The sequence below is a fragment of the Natrix helvetica genome, assembly GCF_964273705.1.
Source record: "Natrix helvetica genome assembly, chromosome: 2".
In the NCBI taxonomy this organism is placed as follows: Eukaryota; Metazoa; Chordata; class Lepidosauria; order Squamata; family Natricidae; genus Natrix; species Natrix helvetica.
This window is the reverse complement of record NC_138552.1, coordinates 104126150-104139029: the sequence shown is the minus strand read 5'-3', so window position 1 is coordinate 104139029 and position 12880 is coordinate 104126150. Positions and strand designations below refer to the sequence as shown.

The 12880-nt window shown below is 43.7% G+C and overlaps 1 protein-coding gene across 2 annotated transcripts in view; it reads right to left on the bottom strand.

Moving 5' to 3' along the window:
- Positions 1–11598, bottom strand: part of MELK (maternal embryonic leucine zipper kinase) — a 46756-nt gene extending 35158 nt beyond the window's left edge. The window contains exons 1-2 of one of the 2 annotated variants that reach the window (XM_081940034.1): positions 11439–11598; positions 9565–9649 (exon numbers count right to left, since the gene is read on the bottom strand). In XM_081940034.1, the coding sequence (XP_081796160.1) occupies positions 9565–9649; positions 11439–11582 (229 nt within the window). In that variant the 5' untranslated portion in view covers positions 11583–11598. Of the gene's footprint in view, positions 1–9564; positions 9650–11256; positions 11396–11438 lie in introns of those variants that run through there. The other variant, XM_081940035.1, reaches the window with a different exon arrangement.
- Positions 11599–12880: the final 1282 nt, after the last annotated feature.

The window sequence follows — 12880 nt, the reverse complement described above, 5'->3', positions numbered from 1 at the left end:
AGCTTAGAGAGCATCAAGTACCCCTCAGGAGACAATGTAACAGAGCTGAAGAAAGACAGCCTGATCATGTAAGATGGAGTTGTGAATGCAGGAAAATGAAGGTGAAGTTTCATTCATGAATTAAGGACTGAATGTTTTATCAATAACGTATGAATTTTGATTATGTAGGTGTTGTGGGTGCACATGAAAGTAGGAATCTAGTTAGTTAGTTAATCTAGTTAGGCAACAGTTGCACATTATGTTCCAGTGGAGTGTGATAATGAAAACACCAGAGATGTGCTTTGAGAAAATTATGCAACATTCTGATTGAATGCCACACAGGAGGGGAAAAAAAATTATCCTGCTCAATGATAGGAATAGATAAAGTCACTCATAAGTGTTTCCTTAGGAAAAGGTCTGTTTTAAAATCATGATTTAATCATAAATCTAGTCATTCAAACAGAGCAACGGAAGGACTATAAATCCAAAAGCAAGACTGTTGTTGATGAGAGAATTACTGAAGATGGTAAGGATTACGAGAGGCTTCAGATAGGGGAAACTCCACTTTTGGTGGTGTCAAGTACATTTTCAGGAGAAAAAAAAAGGCACGGAAAACTAAGATTTGAAAAAAATGGGCACAAAAGAAAAATGATTGCAGGAAGAAAAAAGTACAAATCATGTATGAAATCATATTAGAAGATAGGTTTTCCAAAATCAGGAATGGAATGTAGAAAACAAGGGAGAATGCAGAAACTGGTTGGAAAATTTTCAAAAGAAGTATGCTATGGAATGACACTAAAGACTGTGATGTTATATTAATGCAAAACCTAGAAAAAAATGCATTTGAGGGAACGAAATAAGCTATGGAAAAATGCATTCAGAGAATTTTTGCTGCAGAAAATGGAAGAAATATACTGCACAACATAGCAAACTAGTTGAGTCTGAAGGGTAGAGGGCTAGAACTCTCAAACCACTTCTTCCAGAGGCTGTTTGGGTCTTTACCAATAGTTTTTTTTTAATCACCAACCATTCCTTCAGTGATTGGTAGAACTGTTGCTGAAAAAATTGCTGCCAATGTGTAACTGTCCTTTGCAGCCCTCTCAGTCGTATGACCTTTATTACAGTCAGTGTGCAATGTCCTTTACCTGGCTAGTGTCCCCCCCCTTTTTTTTTCCTCTCCCTCCTTTGCAGAACAGAAACATTGGAGAAGGGATTTCAGTGGTGTAAGCTGTTTGTTCTTCTACACACTGAAAGCAATGTGATTGCTCCAGCAACAGGAAAAGGTCCGGCAAAGGGGTGACTGCCTACAGAAATCGCTTGCTCTCCTCTCCTGCAGTGCAGAGAGATTAGGGAAAGGCTTTCAAGATAGTACTGTAAGTTGTTTGTGTAGCACGCCCATGGCTCCCAGCATTAGGCTGTCGGTGCAATCACATTGCTTTCTATGTGTAGAAGAGCAAACAGCATACTCTCTTGAGTGCTCTTTCTCTCCAATGTGTCTGCTCTATGGTGAAGGATAAGAGAAAAAGCAATCAATTTTTGCCGGCAATCTCTCCTTTCTTTTCAAGAAACGACTGTTGACTTACCTGAACGGTATTTCTATGTGCGCTGCGAGGGGAATCCAAGCATGGGTTAACTTTGTCCATTAGCCTAGAGATTGAGTTATGTAAATTGATGGCCACACCTCCTCTGACTGGACTAGTTCAGTTTTGCACAAAGGTTCAGCCGATTTGAGTGATGCAAAAAGCAGTACAGAGTCAAAGGCAAGTCAGGTAAGTAATCAGAGACAGGTGAGTCCAGGCCCAGAACAGCCAAAGCCGAGGGTGGGTTTGGATTCCCCTCGCAGCGCACATAGAAGGACCGTTCAGGTAAGTCAACGGTCATTCTCCTGTGCGCTGCTTGGGGAACCCAAGCATGGGACATGCCAAAGCAATAAACTTTAGGGGGGGAGCAAGGCTGGTCTGGTGTCGTGGCCGAAGAAACTACCCTTTGCAGCATGCATCGTCCAAAGGATGCCTCAGCCGAGGCATAAACATCTACTTTGTAATGGCGGATAAAGGGCAACGGTGATGACCAGGTAGCTGCCCTGCATATGTCCTCTACCGAGGCCTGCGTTGGCCAGACCGCCGTCGGGGCAGCACTCCTGGTGGAATGGGGAGTGATGTGACTGGGAATTGGTTGGGACTGACAGTTGTAGGCGAGAACAATACACGCCTTCAACCAGCGGCCGATAGTGTGGGATGATGCCTTTTGTCCCATGGTGCCTGGTTGGAAAGACATGAAGAGGGCCTCCGCCCTTCTGAAGGACGCTGCGCGTCGCACATAGCGGCGAAGTGAACAATGGACGTCTAGGTGATGCCAACGGCGTCCCTGGGGATGAGATGGCTGTGGACAGAGATCCGGGAGAATGATCTCCTGAGACCCGTGGAACCACAAGTTGACTTTCGGAAGGAACGTTACGTCCAAACATAAGACGACTCTGTTCAGATGGAAGATGCAGAGGTCGTCCCGGATGGATACCGCTGCCAACTCAGACAAACATGTAGCCGATGTGATGGCTACTAAAAAGATAGTCTTAAGTGTCAGTAATCTGAGAGATGGTCCGAATAGGCTCAAATGGAGCAGCTGTGAGGCCTTGAGCACCAGGGAAAGGTCCCAGGTGGGGTAACAATGGACCATAGGTGAGCTTAGGTTCAATGCACCTTTCAGGAAGGCCTGCACCCCTGGGTGTTGTGACAGGAAGTGGCCCCGCCCACCACTAATCACGGCAGATAAAGGTGCGATCTGGCGGCGGAGGGCGTTAGGTGTTAAGTCCCTGTCCATGCCCATCTGTAAGAAATCCAATACCTGTGGTATGGTCGCCTTGGTTGGATCTGTATCTGTAGCTCAACACCATTTGCAGAAGACGTGCCAGGAGGCCTCGTAGATACGGTCGTCGACGGGAGGTGAGCCGCCTGGATCATGGAACAGACCATGTCAGAGAAATGCTGTTGACTCAGGATCGCCCGCTCATGTGCCATACGGCTAATTGTAGTAGCTGTGGGTTCGGATGAATGAGGGCCCCTTGCGAGAGGAATATCCGATCATCCGGGATCCTCCATGGGCGCGAGAGTGACAGATGGACAAAGTCAGCCTACCAGGGATGCCTCGGCCACATCGGTGCGACCAGAAGTACCTCCGCCCATTCCCCTAGAATCTTCTGGATGACTAGCGGTACAATTGGTAGGGGCAGGAAGGCCTAAAGGGGGCCCTCTGGCCAAGGACTGCGAAGGGTGTCGGTGCCTTCCGCCCCCGGTACCTGAAACCTGGTGTAGAATCGCAGCACGTGTGTGTTGTCAGGTTGAGCGAACAAATCCACCTGCGGTTGATTGAAGCGGTGGGAGAGCTCTTGGAACAGAGCTGTGTGTAACCGCCACTCCGCCTAATCCACCGTGGCCCTGCTCAACCAATCCGCTTGGACGTTCGCGGTGCCCGATATATGCTCTGCTCGGATTGACAACAGATGGTTCTCCGCCCAGTGGTGTAGACGTTCTGCTTCCATCATCAGAGATTTGGAGCGCGTGCCCCTCTGGCAGTTGACATGCGCCTTGGAGGCCACATTGTCGGTGAGTATCAACACATCGTTGGAAGTCACCAGGTCCCAGAACTCACGGAGGGCTAGACGGATAGCTCGTAGCTCCAGCCAATTTATGCTGTTCCGCAGCTCCGGGGGGGTCCAACGACCTTGTGCCACTCGATCCAGGGCATGTGCTCCCCACCCGAGTTGGCATCTGTTGTAACTATGATCCGCTCTGGTTCCTTGAAGAGGCATCCCTTGAGGATTTGGGATGACATCCACCAACGGAGCGACAGAGACACCTTGGTCGGTAAACGAGTCCTGGTCTGAGAATGACTGCTATGGGCCCTCTGAAAGGGGAGGAGAAACCACTGGAGTGGTTGTATGTGGAACTTCACCCAAGGGACAATGTCTATGCAAGATATCATTTTCCCTAGAATTTGGGACAGTACTGCGAGGGAAGATGACCTCTGATTGGACACCTGACTCACCAGGGACTGTAGACTTCGTTGCCTCTCCTGAGAGAGGGACACAACACACCTTTCTGAATTGATGACTGTCCTGAGATGTAGAAGGTACGTGGTCGGGTGCAGATGGCTCTTTGCGAAGTTCAGTACAAAGCCACGATCTTGTAAGGTGTCGATCGTCTGTTGCAGGTTGCAACAAGCTTGGTCCCGGGAAGACAATAAGACCAAGATGTCATCTAGATAACAACTGATCCTTACGGGAACTGACCTCAGGGAGGATGCGATCACTGCTAGCAATTTGGTGAAGGTTCATGGGGCTGGTGATAGGCCGATGGCAGGGCGCAGTACTGGAAATGATGCCCTGCAAACTGGAAGCGTAAGAACATTTGATGGGCCGGATGTATCAGCACGTGTAGGTATGCCTCCTTGATGTCGATGGAGGTGAGCATATCACCTTGGCGAATGCACACTAGAATGCTTTTGAGCGATTGCATTTTGAATTTTTGGCACTTTAGATAGAAATTGAGCTGTTTCAAGTCTAGGATGGCCCGCCATCCTCCCGAGCTCTTGGGAACTAGGAAAAGTATGGAGTAAAATCCTAGACCCTCCTGCCCTCATGGCACCTGTTCTATGGCGTTGATGGAAATGAGGTGCTGAATCTCTGTCTCCATCAAGCGTCTTTTCACCTGGCACCTGGGAACCGGGCATCTGATGAAATATCTCAGGGGGATGGCTAGGAATTCCAGAGTGAGGCCCAGCCTCACGGTCTGAAGAGCCCAGGGATCCAAGGTTGTGGCCTCCCATTGGTTGGCTATGGCAGCTAAATGCCCGCCAATTGGGCTAACCTCATGCGAGTCACCGGTACCTACAAAAGGACCGGTTGTTGGCACCACGGGCCTGCGTCTGTTGTTGGTGTTGGTATCTACCTCTGTCCCTAGTATTGGCTGTATCCTGAAACCTGTCCTGAGACTGAGAGAAGGATCTATTAGAGGGGTATAGGGAAGGGGGGTGTATCCCGAATCCCAGACATGAAAAGGCTGCCGCCGAGAGTAAGGTTGTTGCCGTCTATCAGTGCGCCTGGCGGTCGAAGGGAGCACCTTTTGCTTGTCCCTCGTCTCAATCAATATAGGGTCTAGTGCCGCTCCAAAGAGGGAACCATCCTTGAAGGGGGTTGAATCAAGGCATCATTTAGAGCGTATATCCGCCTGCCAATGGCACAGGCATAAGAGGTGACGAGAAGCTATGTTGGATGCCACAGCTCAGGATGCGGAGTTGGCCGCATTGAGCGTGGCATCAGAGGAGAATTCTAATGCCACCACCAGCTTGATGACATCCTGATGAAGGCGCAAATCCTCTGGCGCTAGTCTCTCCTGTAGCTGCCTTAACCAGATTAAAGAAGTTCTATTGAAAAAGGAAGCTGCCGCAGCGGCACACAACACCCAGGCAGCTCCCTGGTATGTTTTGCGAATAACTAGCTCAGACTTGTGATCCTCAGCATTCAAGCCCTCCGAAATCCCGGATGGGATGAGGGCTGGGGAAGCCAAAGCCGCTATCGGAGGATCGACAGTAGGAAACTGTAGGATGGTGTCTAATTACGGTGTGGAAGCATAAAGCTTCCTGTCACCATTGCTAGGAGGTCTAACCATGGTGGGCTGGGACCATTGTTTTTGGATCACGTCCAAAAACAATTTGGGTGATGGCATAGCCTCCTGCTCCTACTTGGCGAACAAGCGTTCCGTGGGATCAAGCCTCACTTTGGTGCTCGCTTGGGTGGTTGCTCCCCCCAAATTAGAGGTGGCCTTGGCCTTATAAAGTAAGGATTTAAACAAGGCCGGCCTGAAGAGGCCAGAGAAGGGAACTTTATCCTGGACCAGGTCTTCATCATCCGATAACTCTAGATCCAAAATTTCCCCTTCCTCCCCCAGAACAGAGCCCTTGCTGTAGATGGAAGGCAAGGGAGAAGGAGGATCAGCCTGAGAAGTGGATAAATCCTTAGCAGAAATCAGGTTTCTAGATCTTGACTCCTGCACTGCAATTCTGCATCTACTCCCCTAGAAACGGCAGCAGTAATCATGTCCCTGAGCCCAGGGGAGAGGTCAGATTCAGAATTGTCCTCTGGTCTAATGCCAGCGGCAGTGGGAGTAAAGATAGCCGAGGCCCCTGAATGAGAAGGAACTGGCCTGGGCTGGACTCAGAAGGGCCAGATGAGCCCTGAAGACCTGATTCAGGTCCTTCAGTGGCTAAGCCATGGGGGATAGGAAGGTCTGGGGACCATCCTTGAATCCCAGTTAAGTTGGAGGTAGAAGGCCCCTCAGGCAGTAAGATGGGAGGCAACCTGGGGGTTGTGGGATTCTTAGACCCATTCTTAGTCTTACTGGCGCGCTTAGTGGCCCTGTCAGGCGCCGCTGAATGAGCGCGGGATCTGTGGCTAGCAGCCCTGGTGGTGGTCCTACCCGCTCTGGAAGAGGCCCCAGTGGCATCGGAGGACAGCTGAGGGGAGGTGGAAGTCCCAGCGCTGTCCCCGGTAGTAGAACAATCTGCTATGGTAATACTAGGACTGAAAAGGCTCAAGCTCATGATCAAAGATAGGCCAAATGTCGATCGCAATCGAAACAGAGGCCGCAAGAGATCAAGCATGTGCTCCAGCAGAATTGTGGCGAACCGACCTTCGTGGAGCAAGATACCTGGCAATTTTATGTCACTGTGAGCGGAAAGTAGAAAAACCACGCCCAGATCGTTAGTTTTCGGCGCGAAATTGGCTCCAAAATGGTCACCACGATTTACAGCGGCGGTGGGAAATTCAAATTGGCCAAGAAAATGGCCGCTGACAGCATGGAGAACACAGCCTTGCAAGTAGCTAGTGACCGCAGCTGCAGCTATTGGTGGCACGTGATGCCAAAAGTAAGGGCAGCGACTCCAGCGACCTGACAATGGGGCGTCCAGACTCTGTGTGTCGCAAGAGACCAGGGGAATGGCGGATAGCTGATGAAATGGCCGGTGCGGGGTGGCGAACTGACCCAACCGCGGCAAGGCAAACGAAGGCAGCGAACTGACCTTTCCAGTGAGTAGCGCCGTAGGCGGTAACGCCATCAATAACAGGTTCCCTGGCCTCAAAGGCTTTAGGAACGCCAATTAGTCAATTGCAACCATAAGCGAAATGAAACGAACCCATATGCAGGAAAGGTCGACACAACCGTGAAAGAGATTCAGAAGCTGTCATACAACGGAGTTCTGAGGGAATCCAAGCTGAATAATAATAATGATGAATACTTTTGTCTAATAACCTAGAGAGAAAGGTTTTTGTGTCTCTTAAGGCTGGACTGAGTTAAAAAACTGAACTAGTCCAGTCAGAGGAGGCATGGCCATCAATTTACATAATTCAGTCTCTAGGCTAATGGACAAAGTTAACCCATGCTTGGATTCCCCAAGCAGAGCACAGGAGAAGTAAGCTGCTTGTTCTTCAACACATCACAAGCAATGCTATTGCACCAACAGCAGGAAAAGGTCAGCCAAAGGAGGGATTGCCTACAGAAATCACTTGCTTGTTTTCTCACCCCCACCCCAGAGTAGAAAGATTGGAGAAACGATTTCAAGAGAATACTGTTGCATATGCATGAATCTGTTTACATAGTGTAACTGTGGCTCTCAGCCACCGGCTGCTGGTGCAATCACACTGTTTTCAGTGTGTACAAGACAATAAGCAGGCACTGGAGCATTCCAAAGTGCAGGGGAACGATTAGGAGGGAAACAAAGGCTACAGGTGTGAAACTGTGTAGTCTTGTCTCCTTTCAGCTAGAAGGCACAGTTGCGGCTAAGTGATTTTCCACTTAGCAAATTACTTTGCTTAGTGGTGAAATTGCCAATCCCAATTAAGTTTGTTAAATGAGCTCTATCTGCCTACTGTTTTAGTTTGGTGATGTGGTAACTTCCACTGCCATAAGCCATCTTCCAGAGGAACCTCATCTGATGTCTCTCTCAACCACTGGTGTGTAAAGGGAAAATAAGGTTTATACTACTTGTGCATTCTTTCTGACAATAAGAAGGTAAAAACAAAACATGATATAATTTTTATATTGTCAGCTCCTGACCACATAGGATTGAAGCACTTCACTAATCAGCTCTTGTTCCCCTCCTCTCCAATTATAAAACTTTATTTTTTTAAAAAAAAAGGAGAAATATTAAATAAAATATTCAACATTGAAGTATAGAACTGCTCAGGTTATTAGAGAATTAACTTTAATTAAAAAAGAAAATGCAACAGACAATATAATACTCTGAACAGACTTTAAGATCTACTGTATTGTAATACCCTGAATAGATGTTAAGTACTACTAAGCTACTACAAATGATATTTCCCATCCCAAAATCCCAGTTAAAAAGACCAAAGGTTCTTTATTATTATAATTACAGCAAACTGATGTTAAAGAGAAAACGAAGATTAGATAGTGGGCCATATATGTAAAGTATGAGTCAAAGCTGACATTAAAACCCAATTTCCTAATTTATGCAGTGAATTAATGAATCTTAGTCTTAGCACAATGCAAAAAAAAAAAAATCTAAGCCCCAAATATAAAGACCTCATAAGGCTTATAACCAATTTCTGTAGAAATAATAGACTCTTCAAATAGATGTTCCCTTTGCTGTTTAATATTCCTAGTCTTCCCAAAACTCTTCTTGAGATTCCTGCTTGGTGTTCTAGGATTTTTGGGAAGAACTTGCACTCCACTTGTTTCCAGCTTCTATCCAGTAATTTCTGCCTTGTTTTAAAGGAAATAAAACTTTTTTCCCAATCTTCATAAAAACAGGGGGAATCTCTCTCTGTACCTAGATGACAAATAACCCCTCTTTCTTATAAAGATGTTGAGCCTAAGTGTATAATCTCTTTGAGAGGATCTGTATTTGAAGTGTATAAGTTCTGACAGCAGGCAGGCAAACTACATACATAACAAATCAGTACACAGAACAATATATTAAAAGGGCTAGTCAAAGAGAGCAAGGAATGGTTAATCTTTTTAAAAGGCAGAGAAAATGGAGGAACATTTTGATAAATATGTTTAGGGATGAACAGAGGTAAAGAAGGTGTTTCCAGCACACTGAATAGAATTAAAATAGAAGTGATGATTTGGGATGAAATGGAAGTGAGGGACTCAAGGGTTGGCTATGGGTTTTAAATTGAAATGTTATAAATGTCAGTGTCCATAAAGAAATCGATGTATGAAAATGTTGAAAAATGATAAGACTACAGATCTAGGAAGTATTACTAGATAAATATTAAAATGTGGATGTTTTTCTTAGGAATAATCACCAGGTTGCTTTGTTTAATGGAACAATGTGGGGCTATCTTATAAGCTAATATAAGAATCTGCAATAAAGCTAAAAATAAAGGTAAAACATTGCAACAGTGTTTTTAATGTATGCATATTGGGGATATACTCTTCATTGGAAAAGGCAGACACAATAATAGAATATAAAGTAGCAAAGTTTAAATAGTTCTACTTTGAAATTCATACATGGGTCTGAGATCAGTATATTTCCTACATCTATCTGAAATATTGTGGAGCGTACCTGTCCCAATGGTTTCATGAATTTCATAGTATTTGAGAAGTTCCTCATAGTCATCTACAGCCATTTTAAAATGGAAAAGTGTCTTCTGGAACGACACAACAAAACACAAAACAATCATGAGCTGAATTAACAAAAAACAAAAACAATCACCAGGAAACTAACAAATAATTTAAAATGTTTAAATCTGTGTTCATAAACCTCCTCGGAGTAACATAATTCAAAGAATAAAGCAGTTTTCTGTTATGTTAGAGAACAGATAATCAAGGCTCCTTTTTGGTCATATACCATTTATCTTACTTGATTTAATTTAGGAAGTTTAGTTTAGTACTTTATCTGAGGCTACAGTTTTGTCTGGTAAAAATCTATTTGGGCAAGAACTGCAAAATATGCCTGGACCAAAGAGGTTGTTGATTGTTCTGATTACAAAGAAATGAAGAAATGTTATATTCATACTACCATTTATTAGTTGGCAACATGAGAATAAAATAATTGAGAACCATTATTTTGCCAGCAAATTCATATTCAGAATCCTTAGCATGATTTACACTTAGGGAATAGACAGTAGCAATTTACTCAGGAGACCTTTCTACCTTTTGTCCAGTTCACCAACAAGCCATAGCTTGTTGTCAATATTATGTGCTTTCCTCGTATAAATTCTTCACAGAAAATTTGCATAATTATATACATTTTGAAACATTTAAGTTACAATAAGCTGCAGCCCAGTCCACCCAGATAAATGGAATTTTAGTGGTCCTCACATGTACATAAAGCTAAGCAATGAAAATTTGGTCATGCTAATGTCATTGTAGTAAACTGCTATAGTTTGCTGAGATGGAATGGTTATCTAGAGTTTTAGAGCGTATATCTAGTAGCCCTTGGTTTTAACTTAATATCTTATGTGAATTCAGCATGTATGCAGTATATCACAGTTTGGTGTAAATGTGGATCCAGCCTCATTTTGCAATGCAGAGCTCTTGCTTGATCTTATTCAGGAAATTCCATAGAAAAGTATGAATGCATGAAGCCCACATATATAAGAATAAAAGCTGTTTATTTAACCTAGTCAAAGGGTTAGAGCAGAGGGAGTAATAAAAGATGGAATCCCATTAGCTTTTACTCATACAATAGCTGTTTTAACATCTGAACTCAATGTCTTATTTTAGATAACAAATGACCTTGAGAGAGGAAAATAAATATTCATGTTGTTAGATTCATTCATTTTGGCAAACATTACATTCTTCTGTAAGAAAAAAACCCCACAGTTCACATGATGAATGTCATGAATATTAAAACCCAATATGCTGGTAAACTGCTATAGTTTGCTGACATGGAGTGGTTATCTAGAGTTTTACAGCATATATCTAGTAGCCCTTGGTTTTAACTTAATATCTTATGTGAATTCAGCATGTATGAAATATATCAGTTTGGTGTAAATGTGGATCCAGTCTCATTTTGCAACGCAGAGCTCTTGCTAGGTCTTATTCAGGAAACTCCATAGAAAAGTATGAATTTGTAACCACACAAATTAATCGTTGCCATATAAATGCAGACAACTACCGAGGTGCAGGAAAGAGATGCAGACAACTTTAAATCTTTGCTGTAACCTGGCAGCAATCCAGACTTTGTAGCCGTCGTTTTACAACCCATGCATTATTTTAAACAGCAGAAAATGAGCATTTTTCTCTAACTCACCTTTGAATTCTCAGTACAGCTGCAAAAATAAGTTTATAAGAAGACAAAGTCGAAGTAGCAAAAAGAGTAGAAAAGACATTTGAAAAATCACAAAACCAACTTCTCACCCAGCGATAAATATTGCAAAAGGAGGCGGATGATAATGTTAAGGGGGAAAAACACACACACACACAGAGACCTACCGTTGTCCAGATGTCACCCACTCTATTCAACTCAACGCTCCCAAAGTTTAAAATTCCCGGAAAACAAAACCGTTTCCGGCTTCCATCCAAACAAAGGGCACTATCCTCGACGGAAAGGGCGGGATTAGCGAAGAAGGAGTGCATGGGAGGAAGGTCAATAAACCCAAACGACGAAGTAGGAAGAGTGGCGGTTGATTTGCAGCGTTGGACTTGGGGGGGCGTGGCTTCGTTTCTTCAAATGGCCAATGGGAGGTGTCCGATGCTCCAGTTCTCTTTCTCCTGAGCTTCAGAAGTGGAGGGATTCCTTGTGTCGATTACGCGTGGGAGACCATCGGGTCGGGTCTCTTAGACCAGGAGTCTCCCAACCTTGGAGAACTTCAGAACTTCAGAATTCTGGGAGTTGAAGTCCTCCAGGCTTAAAGTTGCCAAGGTTGGGAGACTCTTGTCTTAGACTCCTTCACCGAATGAATGGAGTAATAGGAGAGAATATTACTTGATTACAGTAATCACCGAGGAACGAGACCAGTTGCCACATCTTTCTTCGAGGTGATGCAGTTTCAGCAATCTCTTCCAGAATTACATTTGCAGATTTTCTTTGACCAACTATAAAAGATATTCAAGGAGGTTAAAAATTAGAATGCCGTAAATATAATTAATTACATTGTTGAATTGTAATCATTCCTTATTCTGTTAACCCATGAAGTTTTCTGAACGTAACTTCCCATCAAGTTGCTACTGCGTGTGGCAAATGTACTGAAATTAATGAATATAAGTGGAGTTAAATCTCACTTTCTGTTTGAAGTGATAGCGTTTGTATTTATAATAGGAGAAAACCATAATAGACGTTAATTTCTAAGAAAAAATAAATCCAGATTTGTTTTGTTAGTTTACTGGTTTTTTTTCTTGAACTTTTATTACCTCATAATTTCCTTACCTAAGTCCCATCCTTTCTAAAAAAAAAAATGAAGTTCACATTATGTCTTTAAGAGAGATAGTGCTCACAATTAACCTGAAAAGAGTTTTGTAGTACAAATTGTCTTCCTTTAAAAAAGATTTTGAGAAGCATCAGCTTCTAAACTGATGATATGTTCCAGGAGAAAAGACAGAGTGTCAGTAATAGAACTTATAATAAAAATAGAGATATTAGAAAGAGGTAATATATAGGTTTGTGGAGGTGTAAATAAAAAGGATTTTGAGGATGTATTAGAAATATGGATAAACTATCTTATTTCTCAAGTTTTGACAGAGCAATCCTTTATCCTTATTCCAGATTTTAAGAAGAATATATTTTAATGACAATTCCCATGAATTTTAATTTAAGCTACCCATTATTCTTATAGCCTGTAGAGATTCTTAGTCATCCAGTTTATGGTTGTCCCAAAGGTGCTTTTTCAGGAGGCAAATGGATTTTCTTTTCTTTTGAAAACGTTTCGCTTCTCATC